At 43.3% G+C, this 15,781-nt stretch overlaps 2 protein-coding genes across 2 annotated transcripts; both read right to left on the reverse strand.

Moving 5' to 3' along the window:
- Positions 1–530: 530 nt before the first annotated feature.
- Positions 531–2,133, reverse strand: LOC117862102 (sugar transport protein MST5). Its single transcript, XM_034745612.2, has one exon. The coding sequence runs from the start codon at positions 2,082–2,084 to the stop codon at positions 531–533; it is 1,554 nt and encodes a 517-aa protein (XP_034601503.1). The 5' UTR covers positions 2,085–2,133.
- A 2,955-nt stretch (positions 2,134–5,088) lies between these two features.
- LOC117861046 (vacuolar sorting protein 18) lies at positions 5,089–13,752 on the reverse strand. Its single transcript, XM_034744512.2, has 23 exons — positions 13,421–13,752; positions 13,118–13,330; positions 12,888–13,027; positions 12,715–12,810; positions 12,332–12,399; positions 12,130–12,231; positions 11,246–11,384; positions 10,970–11,110; positions 10,762–10,881; positions 10,521–10,577; positions 10,362–10,421; positions 9,913–10,020; positions 9,625–9,785; positions 9,111–9,189; positions 8,300–8,362; positions 8,071–8,204; positions 7,574–7,679; positions 7,071–7,259; positions 6,728–6,955; positions 6,322–6,477; positions 5,877–6,038; positions 5,649–5,765; positions 5,089–5,576 (listed from the first exon to the last, which is right to left on the reverse strand). Exons 1-23 carry the CDS (start codon positions 13,587–13,589, stop codon positions 5,400–5,402), a joined length of 2,985 nt encoding a protein of 994 aa, XP_034600403.1. The 5' UTR covers positions 13,590–13,752; the 3' UTR covers positions 5,089–5,399.
- Positions 13,753–15,781: the final 2,029 nt, after the last annotated feature.

A 15,781-nucleotide genomic window follows, 5' to 3' on the forward strand; every position in this document is an offset into this window, starting at 1 on the left:
ATGTGATCTTCATTCGTGAGATACTTTTGAACAAATAAAGTTATCATGCGATGATGGATAGACATGTTTGTGCAAACATTTCCATATTCTTCGAACTAAAGTACATGTGAGTGCCTAATAAAAAAAAATCACTACAGGGTACAACCTTAATTTGCAGGGTTTTCCTTTCTACTACAGTAACACCTCAAGAAACGCTTTCACTACAACACGAACAATTTACCTGCTTGCAGGGATTAATCCTAGATCATACTTCTGTCTGAAAACCAAACCGATCAGAGGATACAATTAACCATCTGCTCCAATCTGCAATCTACGTCAACAATCTCTCTGTCTGTCTAGTCTCTCAAGTACCAAACCAAATTAAACCAATCTCTCTGCATGCTATGAACAATTAATCTTCATCGAAAGTTAGTCTCTGCTCAACACACTCAAACCCTGTCAATGCAATTCGCACCCTGCTGGTGATTGGGACGGTCAGTTAACGTCAGATTACACGTGTGCACGTGCCAGCTAGCTCGACGACGTACGGATCAGACGCCGTTCATCCTGCGGTTGCCGCCGCCGTGCCGCGAGCCGTCGCCGTCGCCGTTGACGTACTTCCCCCAGAACCAGTGCTGGCTCCAGACGAGGTGCATCTCCTCGATGGCCACCCCCTTCGTCTCCGGCAGGAAGAGAGCGATGAAGGCGGTCATGACGAACATCCACCCGGCGAAGAAGTAGAAGAGGCCGAACTTGAACGTGCAGAGCATGGAGAGGAATGCCTGGCCGATGATGAAGGTGAGCGTCATGTTGACGCACACGGCGATGCTCTGCCCCGCCGACCGGATCTCCAGCGAGAACACCTCGGAGGGGACGAGCCACCCCAGCGGGCCCCACGACCAGGCGAAGCCGGCGACGTAGAGGCAGATGAAGAGCACGAGGAGCATGGCGTTGGACCGGGACATCTCGCCGACGCCGGCGGTGCCGAACTGGAGCGCGATGAGCGTGCCGACGACGATCTGGGAGATGAACATCTGGGTCCCGCCCTGGAGGAAGAGGGCGCGGCGGCCGAGGCGGTCGACGGAGACGATGGAGACGATGGTGGCGAACATGTTGACGAGGCCGGTGATGACGGCGGACATGAGCGAGGCGTCGTCGCCGAAGCCGATGGTGAGGAAGAGGACGGGGGCGTAGAACATGATGACGTTGATGCCGGTGAGCTGCTGGAACATGGGGATGAGCACCGCCACGGTGAGCTGCGGCCGGTACTTGCGCTCCAGGATGTTCCTCCACGGGTGCGCGACGGCGGCGGCCTCCTCGCTCGCCGCCACCATGTCGTCGTACTCGTCGTGCACGTCGTCGGTGCCGCGGATCTTCACCAGCACGGCCTTGGCGTCGTCGTTGTACCCCCGGGCGATGAGGGAGTTGGGGGTGTCGGGGAGGGCGAGCGCGCCGATGGTGATCACCAGCGCTGGCACGCCGGCGAGCCCGAGGCCGACGCGCCACCCCCAGCCGCCCTCGATCCCCACCGTCGCGTAGTTGATCAGGTTGGCGGCGAGGATGCCGATGGTGGTCATGAGCTGGAACCCGATGTTGAGCATGCCCCGGAGCTTCGCCGGCGCCATCTCCGACAGGTACAGCGGCACCGACTGGTTGGCGAACCCGACCCCGATGCCGAGCAGGATGCGTCCCAGGATGAGCATGAGCACGTCGGTGGAGGCGCCGTTGAGCGCCGAGCCGACGAGGAAGGTGATGCCGCCGCAGAACATGGACCACTTGCGCCCGAACACGCGCGTCACCGACGCCGCCACGAACGACGTCGCCAGCGCCGCCAGGTACAGCGACGAGGTGAAGAGCGTCAGCAGCTGGCTGTTGAACTTGCAGTACTGGTTGGCGTCCTTGCTCGCCTCGGCCTGCGCGTACACGGACGGGAAGAACTGCTTGAGGAACGAGTCCATGGAGGTGACCCCGCCGGAGATGCCGATGTCGTAGCCGAAGATGAGGCCGCCGGAGGAAGCCACCAAGCAGGTGAAGAAGACGAACGCCGTCATGCGGCCGGGGTACGTCTTGCCCCCGGCCGCGCTCACCACCACGCCGCCTGCCATGGCTGCTGCCGCAGAGGAACGAGACGAGGGAAGGAGAAGGTGGCGGGGCTGGTGGAGGAGACACGCGGTGGCAGCTGTGTTTATACGGAGGAGGCACTGGAGGAGGAGACGCAGCTGCGATTTCTGATCACTCCTTGGAGTGCATCCGAGACTGCTAAAATTAGCGCGTTTTTATCCGTTGTTCTTGTTTTTTGAGTTGGTTTGCTGTTATTAGGCTGCGAAGATTATCCATGTGCTGGTCTTAACCTTTTCAATTCCATATTTAGTCTTTACTATTTCTTCTTGGCGACATGCAAAAGATGGTTCTTGTTGAGCTTCAAACTTCTATCCTGGACGAGAAATGCAAACCACCTGAACAAGCTATTGTTCATTCTATCCGTGCTGTTAAAATAGCTTTGAGACACGTACAGGCATGAATGCTACTCCATTATGTGAAAAGATAGAGCTGAGTTAGGATTTTTTTTAAAAGGATTCCTAAAAGCTGATGAGCTGATGGGATGCAGCTTGTGGATTATGGTTTAAGAATATGTTGGATTCAAATTTCTAAGAATCACTTCTAAAAATCAACCCATTCGTTTTGACTTCAGCTTTAGCAGCCCGAATCACAAACCAATGTAACATGTTAGCATGAATCTCAAAGCAAAATTGATGGCGGAATCATGTTGAAGTTAATGTGACATGGTTCACAAGTGTAACAACGATTGGCATTTTGTCAAACTGGTCTCAAGGTTTGCGATTGCATGAGGATGGTTGAATTGTTTCGTGCATATTTAGATTTGGTATTAACCAAAGGTGGTGAAAGTGTTGAGAAGTTTTTTTTGAGACGAAAGAAGAATTATATTAAATTATAGCTGAGTACAAGCACTCTCGAATACAAAGATTACAAGTGTACCCATAAACCGCTCTTCATCTTCATGGTACTCATGCAACATATAGCTCCAAATCTCAATTCCAAACCTATATGAAGATTCATATGGATGACCGCACATGCAAACACTCAACAAACAGGCTGAGAGCAGGTGCCCAAAGAATGGCGACCAACATTCCTGTAGGCAAAATTGAGCATAATCTTCTTCTTTATTGTGTCTTCCTTCTTCTTCCTTCTGCCACCGAAGAATAAGGAAAACCGAACCTAATCTTCTCAACTCAAAACTAAATATAATCGGCTTGAGGGGTAGATTTATTCTTACCAGTCCTTCATCGTGGCCAGGTCTAACCACAAGAAAACGGAGAAGGGGCCGGAGAAAATTATTTTACGATGCAAGATCATCCCCGCTTCAATGTTGCCATTCGGAAACCTAATTCTTCATGTCGTCATGCCAAGGAAGTTGCCGCCATCATCTTCATCGAAGTCGCTACGGAGAGATCAAATCCACCCTACCTCCTTGTCGTTGCCGGAAAGGAGGAGGAAAAAATCTTCAATACCAAAAAACTCAGCATGGAGAAACTTAAACCCTAAACTGGACTTGATCTATAAAAAAAACTATTAGAGAGATGGATCATCACGCCCTCCGACCTCCGGCGAGATGCCGGAGGTGGGAAGGGAGGGGGACCAGCGGTGGTGGAGGCGGCAGCGGCTCCAAAAACCCTCGGAGGGGCGCGTCTAAGGTGTTGAGAAGTTGAAGTTAGAAGCATGTCTCTTGTCTCATGATGTGCACGTCAATGGAGTCAACATGGTTTCAGGTGCGAAATAGTGAAATAGGAGGATTGGAGCTAGAGGACTGAGAGGCCAAGAGAATCCATGGTGATCTGCACCATGCACATAGCGAGCAAGAGGCATGGAAATGGAAATATCAAACATCATCAAAATATCATGTTGATTAATTCAAGAAAATAGGGTGATGATGCAAATGATAAGGATGCCTAGGGCAACGGTCAACAGGAGTAGGAGAGACTTTCTGGTGGTAAAGGTTGCAAGAGGAGGTGGCACATGTCAATACCGAAAGCTTTCTTAAGAATTAAGTAGTGGCAACTCAGTGCTATTAATGTTTCTTGTGATGGAACCTACCTATTCGGGTTCTAGTTCTCGACTCGGTACGATGCTTCTATTTTCCTGAATGGTTGGCGACGTACCCATCATGAGGCGCCTGTGCCCAAGATATGACAATTCAATGGGTTGCGTGAGTGTATTCATAGGGGCGTGAGTGTGCGTGCGTAGGTGTGGGCATGTGTGTTTGTGCTGTGTTTTGAAAAAAAAAAACTTTTGCTCCAAGGTATATTTTGAAAACACAAAGAGAGCAGTTCGGGGATTGACAAAATGCCTATAAATACAGAGAGGCTAGTTGCAAACCAAGTTTGTTAGCTCTTGTGACTTTATTTGCTTGTGCTAGAGCTAGGAGTGTGCTTCAAAAGAGTGGGAGTGGGAGATAATAGGTTTGATATATTTTATTCTTATTATTCATCAAGAAAAAAGAGCATGTGGGTGGCACCCTTGATCCCCTCCTTCAAATATCTCTTCCGTTACTTTTGGAACTTTTGCGCTGTTTTCTTGGAGTTTTCGTCATGCGAATTAGGATACAGTTCTGGGCTAGTTTCTTAGGGGTATTTTGATGCTAAGATATGTGAGAAGATTGTTTTACTGATCTTTGATCAAATCCCCTCATGAGCTAGTTTCATAGGGGTACAACAGATTTTTGGACACTGAACTTGAGATAAGGGTGACTGAGCAGAACTTTGGGATTATCAAACCTTGCAATAGCTGTCTCTTTATTTTGTTCTTTAACTTTAGGATTATTGAACTTCACAATTTTTCGTTTACTTTATTCCTCCTCTCATCAATCCTTTACGGTTCCTCTCTCCTTGTCGATCCTTAATGCTTTTGTGAGCTTCGAGCTTCCTAACCCATTCGTAAGATCCTTAATCCTATAATTCAGTCCTACCATAAGCTTTTCAATAGGATTTGTAAGAAAATGGATATAATGTATCACAAAATGGTAGTTGAACTTTACAATTGTTTCATGCAGGTTTACATTGTCCGTTGCAAGAATGCAAAATTTTCTTCACATATGTAACAAGCATGCTTCATTATTGTACAATTTCAGTTCATTAACTTACAGTTCAAAACTGTGTCGTGGATACTTCCACTGCGGCACCACAATAGCTACATTTACAAGAATCACATGGGAGGCAACTGATGTTTCTATACAAAAACTACCTGAACACCCTACACCGGTCAAACGAATACACAAACTGGGTAGACAATTATCAAAACCAAATCCACCAACAGCAAAAAGTTATGCACGACCATGTCACAAAAAGAGATCGAGCATGGTAGAAATTCAACACCCATCATCTCAGGCTGTATACTCCATAGCCTCATATAGACATGGTCATGGGGAGAATCTTCTGAGGTGTTGGTTGTGGTTTAATTTCCCATGATGCCTTTTCATCCGACTCTTCAGGGGGAATGAATGGCTGTGAAATCTCCTTGATCATCAGGTCACCACAGAAGGGGCACTCGCTTGCTACAGCATCATCCAACTGCGACCTCAGCTGTGAAAACAATAAGCAATCACATCAGCAAAGCAGCTGCATGGTGAAGGATATGAGTTCAATATTACAGACCTTATCAACTGGGGTGGTGCTCATAATAGATTCACCATTTACATTTGCCCCATTGTCTTTTGCTGCTTTTCTATCCATCAAGCTAAGCCGTTTCTGAAGGTCTAATATTCTCTCAGCCTAGAACATAACAAACACATCCGTAAACGATTGGTATAGGAGATTAAATGCAAGCCTGGTTATATTATTGAATACCACAACGAGCAATTGAAAGATTGCAGACAGACTTACTTGCGCCTGGCTACTGCAACGAGTGACATGTCCAATCAAGCAATTCGCATGGAAAGCATGTCCACAGGGAAACACATAAAATGGGGCCATGTGCCCAACAGATGTGTAGCTTCTTCCTACCTGATGTAACCCTCCAACAGTCAATATTTTGCGCCGGCAAACCTGTTTGGTCAGGAACAGGAATTAGCATCACATGTATAGGCATCAAGCAAGCATAAATGCATAGAACCATGTCTCTTGTAAAATGGTAAAGAATCCAGATGCACTCAAGAGGCAAAGGAAATACAAACACAGTTAGCATTCCAAAATTCGCTTGCTACATGTTTGAATTTCAGAAATGCAAGCCAAGAGATGGAAAGTACTGAAGAAAGCAACAGAGTATAACGCATCCAGGTAAAAGACAGTAACAGCAGTATCTTGGATACCACTGGCAATGGTGTCTTACCCCACAGTCCTGCTCACGATCAATTACAGTATATCTCTGAGCAAGGGCACCAATATCACTTCTGATATTGTCTGCCCCACGTGTGGCATCATCCATCTCCTGTTTCAGCAGCTCAATCTGGCTGTTGTAGTCCTTGAGAGATTTGCATATTTCCTCCTGTTCATTGCAGTACCATAATTAATAGACAAGAAAAATGGTATAGGGTGCAAACATAGAACAGAGGTTACAGACGAGTGGCATGAATCACAAACTGAAGGATGAACTGAACAATGAAATAATCATTTTATAATAAACACTACCTCCATTTTTAAATATATGACGAACTAATTAGCTTGTCCTTAATGTCATATATTCAAAAATGGAGGGGGTGAGGGACTCAGAATGCATGGAACTTTATTTATCTTACTTTGAAGTCGTCAATCAATACGAAGTCTGGGAAAAATGGTAAGATATCCTCGATCTTTAACAAGTTATTGGTCTCTGAAAGGAATTCTATTGCTTTCTTTATGTTTTCTCTCTTGACACCTTTCTCTTGCTCGATGACATGCTTAGCAACCTTAAGCCACAGCTTCTTCCTAAGCTCTTCATCATCTTCTACTTTGTCAGCTTCTGCCTTTGCAAGTTCTAAGTCCACCTAGTGAGAACCAAATAAAGTATAAGAAAAATAGGAACAGAACGAGTTAAACCATCAAAATTTAGAGGCACAATACTTGCTTATCAGATGGAACTTAGTGAGGACTGAGGTTTACCTTTAAAGCAAGTGCCACAGCTTCCTCATGCATGGACATCATGCTGTAAATACGAACACAAGCACGCATTCTCTTCTCTTGAAGACATAGGCGGAGAGCATACTTGGGATCGTAAAAGAATTCAGGGCCATTTGTTTGTCCTTTACCAAATTTGGTGTCAAGAAATTGCAAAAGCTGGGATTCATCCTCCTACAAGTAGATCAGAGTACATAAAAATTCTTGTGGGCTCATGTCTGCAAATATCCACTTAACATGATGGATTTGGTATTTATTTCTTTTTTTAAAAAAAAGAACTACCAAAGACATGAATATGGCATGAATGCAGTAGGGTAATATTGCTTCTATGAACAGGCACAAGCATGATTATGTCCAACAGAAACAAAGTAAATGCGGCAATAAATTAATACACAATTTTTGTTTTTAGTCTCTTAGAATGACAGGAAGATCCAACTGTTAGCATACAGCATGAGGAAAAAAAAAATGCACTGTGCCAAGAGGATTACCTTCTTGGCATACAGTGATAGCAACAGATTATGCACCCCAGGGTCCTCGTTGTTCAAATCTTTCACACAAAATTCCAAGTATTTAATAACCTCGTGTGTTTCGTTCCTGCAAGAGTCACAAACATAATTCCATTACACCATAAAACTGCAGAAAACCATGATAGCCACTTTGAATTGCAGTTTGCTGTGGAGCTTAAGAGAAAAATGGAATAGTAGCATTTTTTTATGGTTTGATTCAAAGTTTTGGAACCACGGCTTGGGATTTAAGTTTAATGGATATCTCTTTCCATCCAAAGAAACTGCAGAAATGAAATGAGCAACATAACAAATGTTTCACGATTACAAGAAACATAGGATACCCTGACATGATAAAATAATTGCAGAAAAGCTATTAAATATGAAGAAGACCCATTTATAATGTTATAATAAAAGAAAGGATGTGCAATGATCTTTCTAAATATTTTACTTCAAAAAAATGATCTTTCTAAATATCATACTTCGCATGTGGTTCGCTCACATAACGCATCATTGCTGGTATGAGTTTCCCTGGATTCAACTTGTTTCTCGCCATCATCCATGATTCAACAGTCTCATAAGCATCTAACATGATTAAATCTGGGGCAAATTTATACTGCAAGAAAACAAATAAGTAAATTTAATATGGTAGAAATAGCAGAAAAATTTTAAGATGAAAAAGAGTGTCGTTGAAAGAACAAAATTCTGTACCACAAGATCTACAGGAACATTGCGCCGTTGAAGCACTTCCAATGCTTTTCTTGCTTCTCCTTGCTGACACAATAAATGGAAAAGGCATTAGACCTGGCATCTCAGCTGAGGCCAATGAATATACATAGTAAAAGATGTATAATACTCCATATAAGTACAAACTATGTGCTGAAATGTAATTATTTCCAAAAATCCAATTGATTGTGGCCAAAGAAATGGACTTACACTAAAGATGTTTAACCAAGACAAATGATACTCAGGTCAAAAAACAATGGCCAGTGCTAGTAGAACAAGTATAAACAGCTTTCAAAAAAAGTATGTGTTGAGACAGGAATACTAGGTGAATAAATCAAGACGGCTATGCATTAATGTCCGACATCAAATAACTATTTCCCTTTCTGCTTATTTACATAAGAAAATAATTTGGTTTAAGAATAACAATTGTTCAAAGAAAAGATATAAAGTGGATTCAATGGTAGATATATAGCAAGAATGCAAGACAATTGCATCCCAGTACCCATGACAAGAACATCAAAGCACAACACCTAAGTTCAACCCAGTCTCAGCTGCTTATGTTAAAACAAGGATTGTGCAATATTCTGGCGCCTTTTTGGATTCAAGTAGCCCTGCCTAAAGCACAGCAGCATATATGTTGTTTATGGGAGTGTGCTTTGCTCAAACATGATATAAGTATGTCAGCTGTCAAAATTGGGTAGCAATTGGCAATTGAAAGCCTATCCTAAAATTAGGTTCAACAATTGAGGCGCTACACATTTCCTAAGATGATAAATGTCCGTATAATGAAACCCACCTGAATGTAATGATGAACCACGATTTCATATTGCTCCTTCAAACCAGCAAAGTACACTAGCTCATCCACTCTTCCATAACTGCAATAGTTGAAGTGGTAAGTCAGGGGCATCTCATGCATTCCAAGTACGGAGTAATCTAAACTACAGAAATGGCGTAATGTTACATTTATCTATTTAGTCAATTCACAGCATTTTTTGCTGCTAAATAAGTATGCTACTGAACATGAAACTATCTATAATTAACGTAAACAAAAATCCTGAGCTTATTGCATAAAGACAGTATAATATTTCCGATTATCTCAGGTTCCTTGGAATTAATAATCCTTTTTCTCACAAGTGATTATCAACAAAGCAAGTAGTATTCAATGACCTTTTTGTAAATTCAAGTCATAAAGTCTTAAATAGTACTGTAGATGCGTCATCCAAAAAAAATATTATCTGAATTTGTATATTTACAGGAATCTTAAAAAAAATATATAACTGAAGCATAATTCTCAACAATGATATAAATACCTTTCCAATAGTCTCATTGTTGTTGCTTCATCTAATACATCTTTGCTGTCACTAAGAAAAGCACGGAACTCATTTACTATTGAACGATATTCCGAGCTATTTGACTCTGCTACTGAATTTGTAGTGGTGCCAGTGCTATCTTCCAACAGGAGGCGATTAATCTACAAAAGTTGCACAAATAATGAATACGATTTAGAAAGGCGGTTACTCAACCCAATGTTGAAGCAATAATACCAACACAATATGTACTATATAATTTTGGGAAGCTCGAAAATGTTTGGCAGGCACCTTGTCTAAGTACAGCTCAGTAACCCAAGTTGAGATCATTGTAATCTGCATCCTGTCATCTTTGGTGAGGTTGTCAAGCCTTCTCAATAAGAAAGTTCTGAGAGCATCCTGCCAAGTAGACATAGTTAATGGCTTCAGACAAATCCAAGATATCCACGAAAATATACATCGATGTAAAGCTTAAGCAAGAGTGCGCCAAAGCATAAAAGGTGTAAGTACAATAGACAACCTTAATGTCATTATATTTCACATTATCAATCTTGGAAACAGCAAGATTCAATGTTATGCATCGTGATAAGGGATACATAAAACAAATCAAATCAACAAAAGATAATCTCACATAATTACATAAGTTTAAAATAGCACATAATTTACTGATAACGGTATACAGAAAACACTTTCACATACTTGCAATATATACTGCATCAGAGAGTTTCGAGTAAAATTACCTGCTCACCTATTGATATAAATTTCAGGCTGATCTCCTCAAACGACAGGATGTAATTCATCTATAACCAAGAAAAGGGATGCTTAGTCTCAATCTGAACAGGACAACATGAATAGCAATAAATGTTATCACAGGGTACAAATAACAGTATGAGTATCACCTTTGCATAGAAGGAAGCTGCTATGTAATACTCTTTTGCAGCAAATGCAGCATCAGCCTGCGAAAGAAAAGATTTATATACAAGAACTGAAGCCATTGATCAATGATCATGACAAGATTGACGTAAGAACTCCAACTTATCATCATGTAGAAGGGGGGATATAGAAGAAAAAAGTAGCATACGGAAGTCTTATGCAAACTACAGAAAGTTGATCATTGCATCAAGATATATAAACAAATACCTGCACTAGATAGACTTGGTCCCGCTGGAAAGGGTTGCGACAATGGGATAAAGCAGCAGCATAATGATTCATATCCAAGTAAACTTGCCACATGTCACGACCCTCGTCAGAAGTGGAAATCTAAACGACAGGTAGCAGTAGTTATGCAAAATTGCAAATCAGGAAGCATTGATGACATGGCTCAAAGCAAGAACTAAAAGTCCCAAACCTGGAATATAGAACTTTCATCATATGCATAGAAAAGTCCTGTAGATGCATCACTACAGAGGCCAACGATTCCTCTTGAAGTTTCAGGTGTATTATCAACTACAAGTTCCTCCACCATCTGCTGGCTTATTCTGTTCACTACCTAAAAAATTGAGGTTATGCGTTGGCTTTCTAAGGAAATACACAACATAGTGGGAAAGAGAAAATGGTGTGAGAATGCAAAATAAATTAAATTACAAAGAAATGGTGTAGAGATAAACTTTTGAGGAAAATATACCTTAATCTTGTCCCCAATCAGAAGCAGAAAATGGAATTCAGACAATGCAAATGACCTTGGTTTAGTTCCAGAATCTCCCAATTTTGAGTAGTCAAAAAAACCCTTATTTTCCACAAAGTTCTCATCTCCACTAGTAGAGCTGGAAAACTAAATTAAGTTAGAAGAAAGAAGTGCAGAAAATTCAGAAAGGTACTCGAACTTGTGTTTCCCGTAATTTAGTTAAATGATAATACAGATTATTACAGCATGAAAGCGAAGCTTAAAAACGTGGTACTGTAGAGATATGGTGCGAACTAATGTGGAAAAAGCTCCAAACTGTCTGAGAATTAATTTGGCATAGCTTCTTGACATGACGTTTATTATCAAGATACGTGTAAGCAGTTGCATCAGCCAGCTCAGATTCTTTTGCAACTAGGAGAGCGACAGAGCTTCTTTTTGAAAAGAGGCATGTTATTCAATGTAAGCTTAAACTTTACTCCTAAAGAGAAGCTCAAGTAGCAGCATTAAGTTCAAAGCTAGTGCATTCCTGGTCTAGAATAACCCAAACATTTAACAGAGAACATCTTAAATTATGTACTCCTGCTCGTATTAGAAGCTGATGATAATTAATTCATATCACAGTATCGGTGTTCAAAGCTAATACATTGAAAAATAATTGCATTGAGCAATCTACATATATCATTTTTGCACATGGCAAGCTAGATACTCTTGCACATTAGTAGTCAAAGTTCAAGAGTCTGACCGCGCGTTCCCAAAGAAAACTTACATTTGGGAATGCAGTAGCAAGTTATTTGCCAAAAGAGCCAAGCCAAACTTACAACAAGGCTCAGCCAACTAAGAAGAACCTATGTGTAGTAGAGAATAAGATTGACCCAGTGGTTCACCTGTGTTGCGCTCCAAAATTCAGTTCACCATGATAAATTCCAGATCCAGAAAGCCATCCAAAGTGTTTAGCCCTTCTTTGCTTGATAAAGAAATGTAGTTCACTGGGTGGCATCCAATCAATACACAAGTTAGAAACATAAAATTGCTGTATATAAATGCAGCTGTTTTACTCTTGGGCACTGTAGAAATCACATCAGTTACCTGTTAGGTATTTCTCCTGGGAGCTCCATAAAGTGTATGGCACGATTGGAATAACTAGCAAAAACAGTCTGTGCAGGATAGCACACAAATTTTAATATAAAATACAACAGAAAAACCTTTTAAAGAAACTGTATAGTGTGTGTTGTTGCTCTCCAAAAAAACAAACCATTCTAAGTCAAAATTGCAGTTTATAGTATAAAGTAGCATCAACTATATTGCTCAGCCTAGTCATTAACAGAAGCACTAGTACTGACAAGGACATTAAAGTCTCAAGCTAACAAACTAGCTTTCCCAACCAAATTTAATCAGGATAATCCCACAAGGTACAATTAAAATGTATGCTAATAAATCTGCAACTGGTAAAGCTGAGAACTAATACTTACTTCTAGTGAACCAATGCCAGTGAACGAGTAAAGCCGCGTTGGAGTGACAGCCATCACATAGTACCTTGTGGAATTTCCAACCACGGCGGTTTCCATCTGCACAACCGATTGTTCAGTCACACCCATTCCAACGAAAACAGAAGGATCTAGCAGCAATTGACAATATCTCAAACCTGCAGATCCTTGATGCCCTCTCTTTGCTCAGTGAGCTCAAAGAGTGACTTCACGTACTTCTCCCTCTTGTCAGCCTCATCCACAGCCATCTCGAAGATCTGCCCGCTCTCCGTGCCCAGGATCACCTCCTTGGTCGATGCTGCAGACCAAAATCAGACGCTCAACAATCGCAGCCACCACGGTCAATCCAATAAATGATTCGATCGAGAGGAGGGGGATAGTAGGCCACCTTCCGTGATGGATTGGCGGTTCCAGGCGACGGCATTGACGAGGAGGCCGCGGAGGCGGGGGAGCGGCTTGGGGCGCGGCCACCTCGCGTGGTGGTAGTACGTCTCAGCGCCGCCGGGGTGGACCACCGTGGCGACGCAGTGCTTGCCGCCGGGGTCGAGGAACACCCGATGCACCGAGTGGTCGCCGGAGCGGCCGCTCCCGAGGTCGAGATCTGCAGGATGAGGAGAGGAAAGCAGTGTTGGGGAGGTGAGACGACGTCCCACGCGCGAAAGGGGAAGGAGCGAGCAGGGGGGTGACTTGCCGTGGGCGTCCTCGAAGGTGTAGTCGTGGCGGACGAGCCAGCCGCGGGAGGTGCCGAGGACGATGACGTCGCTGCCGGCGGCCATGGAGGTGACGACGCCGTGGCCCCGCGCGGCCTGGCGCTCCAGGGGGTCAACGGAGAAGAGCTGGCCGCCGCCGGCGGCGTCCATGGCCGGCGAGCTGGTCGGGGGCGATGCGAGATTGGGCTCAGGCAGAGGGGCTGTGGTTGAGGGAGATGAGGTCGCCGGGCGGAGGCAGTAGGTCGCCGGCGCCGAAGCTCGCTAGTCGCGAGGGGCACGGGATCGCTGCCGCTGCCGCGCCCGTCCGAGCTCGCCGAGAGCAGAGGAGCCGCCGATTGGATCGCGGCTGGGATGTGGGCCGTATGGGCTTTCCATGGCCCGGTGTCCAGGTCCCGCTGATAGCTTGAATTCACAGCCCATCTCCGCTAGATTCCGAGTAGCATAAGGCTTACGTTAGAAGCCACTCACTCCACCTTCTTCCTCCGTAAGCCAAACAAGAGTGCAGTGAAGAAGTACTCCGGCAGCTAGCTTCGATCTCCTTCGTTCTCTTCACCGGCCGCTCAGCGATCGATCTCTCATAGAATCCGAGATCTACCAGATCGATCATCGATGTGAGTGCCTTCCTTTTCTGTCTCACCGTCGTTCGCCTTCTCCTTCGTCATTTGAAGCGCTGAAGAAGCTGTGTTTCTGATCGATTCCATGGATGGTTTACTTGCACTCCTCGGTACTCTCTTTATACGATTTGCTGTTGCTGATTGACGGGTCATGCTGCATGCGGGCGTAGGATTTGCTTGTAGCCGAGAATAATCGATGTTGCGCGCGAGTTCATCGTCGTACGTCAAGAGTATCGATCGATCTCGCTGTATTTAATTTTGTGCTCATTGCAGTAAACCATTTCACTCCAGAGTATGATGCATTGTTCTTTCAGAGAGTTCGTCAGGCTGAAAGCGACAGGCGAGGTACCGTGTGGTTGAGCAGAGCTGGTCTCACTCTACCTTGCTTCCTTCCTCAACAAGCCCACGCCGGTCTCACTCTCTCGCGAGCGCGCAGCTGCTTTCAGGGACTCACTCAGATCCGCTAGCTAGATCGGGCGAGAGGTCGATCTGGTTTCTGCACTGTTAGTTGTTTTGCTTTCTTCAGCTCAGCGACGGCTACCTGTGCATGGGGTCGTCAACAGTTTTACGATCGATTGCTCCTAATTTTGATTTTGCCCATTCCCTTGTGGTCCTTTTGTCACTTGGGGACGGAGGATTCCTATGTTTTGCTGTGACATCAATATTTGGCTTGCTTGCTTGCCTCTGTTTGCCCGAAATTAAAATGGTCAGCTAGCTATAGCCAAACTGACACGGGACTAGCGGAGCAGTGGCAAAAATTGAAAATGACAAAAAAAAAAGTGATAGCAGTTGTTGAGTATGACAAAATCAAAGTTTAATTATCCACCCAAAAAAAAGCATTGCCACATTTTTTTCAGCATTTGTAGTCATATAAAATGTTGTTGAGTATCTGTTGTCACTCGTGGTTTGTTAATTAGTTGAAGCAACGGTTGCTCTAGTCCATCAAAAGGGGTTGGGGGTATATTGGTGGTTCTTATCATTTCATGTGCATACATGGTACTGATTGTCTGCACAAACAGCTACATGCCAAATTCCTTTAATGACCCCTCGCATTAATTAACACCCAAAAACAAATTAACGTTATGAGAAATTTTAGAGTGCTTAAAAAAAATGAGAGCCGTCCATCAGGCGAAATCGAATGGTGGAAACAAAGGAAGTACCCTGAAGTACCTAAAGAGAAAGTACTAAGAAGTACCAATTTGGTGGAACCAAGTACCAAAATAGTGAGAAATTACAATGATGCCCTTTTAATTATGTGTAAATCTATTTAATTCTTTTTTGGTAAGAAGTATAGGAAAGGAAAGTTCCTGCAAGTACCACTGGTACTTAAAAATCATTGTAACAAAGCTCTAAAATTATTCCATAAAAAATACTAAGTTTACATTTTGAGGAATTTCCACCATGATATACAATATAGATAAACTCTGTAGATAAATCCAATACTAAAACCAAGCTTGTGTAGTTTTACCTTTTTCTTGCAATTTGGTTTTATATATTATCTTGATGCATTTTGTATTAGACTCTCTTCTGTAGTGTTATATTTTGTTTTTTTAATCAACTTTTGCAACGTTCTCTTCTACCTTAATTAGTGTTGTCAAAGGACCAGTCATCGAATATACGAAGTCCAATGGCAAAATGATACATTCTAATGGCATGGTGGTCCTTTTATTTGTCACTTGTGGAGGATTCTTTGTTGTAATGATCAATAATATCCAAGCATGCTTTTAT

The sequence above is a fragment of the Setaria viridis genome, chromosome 6, assembly GCF_005286985.2.
Source record: "Setaria viridis chromosome 6, Setaria_viridis_v4.0, whole genome shotgun sequence".
Classification (NCBI taxonomy): Eukaryota; Viridiplantae; Streptophyta; class Magnoliopsida; order Poales; family Poaceae; genus Setaria; species Setaria viridis.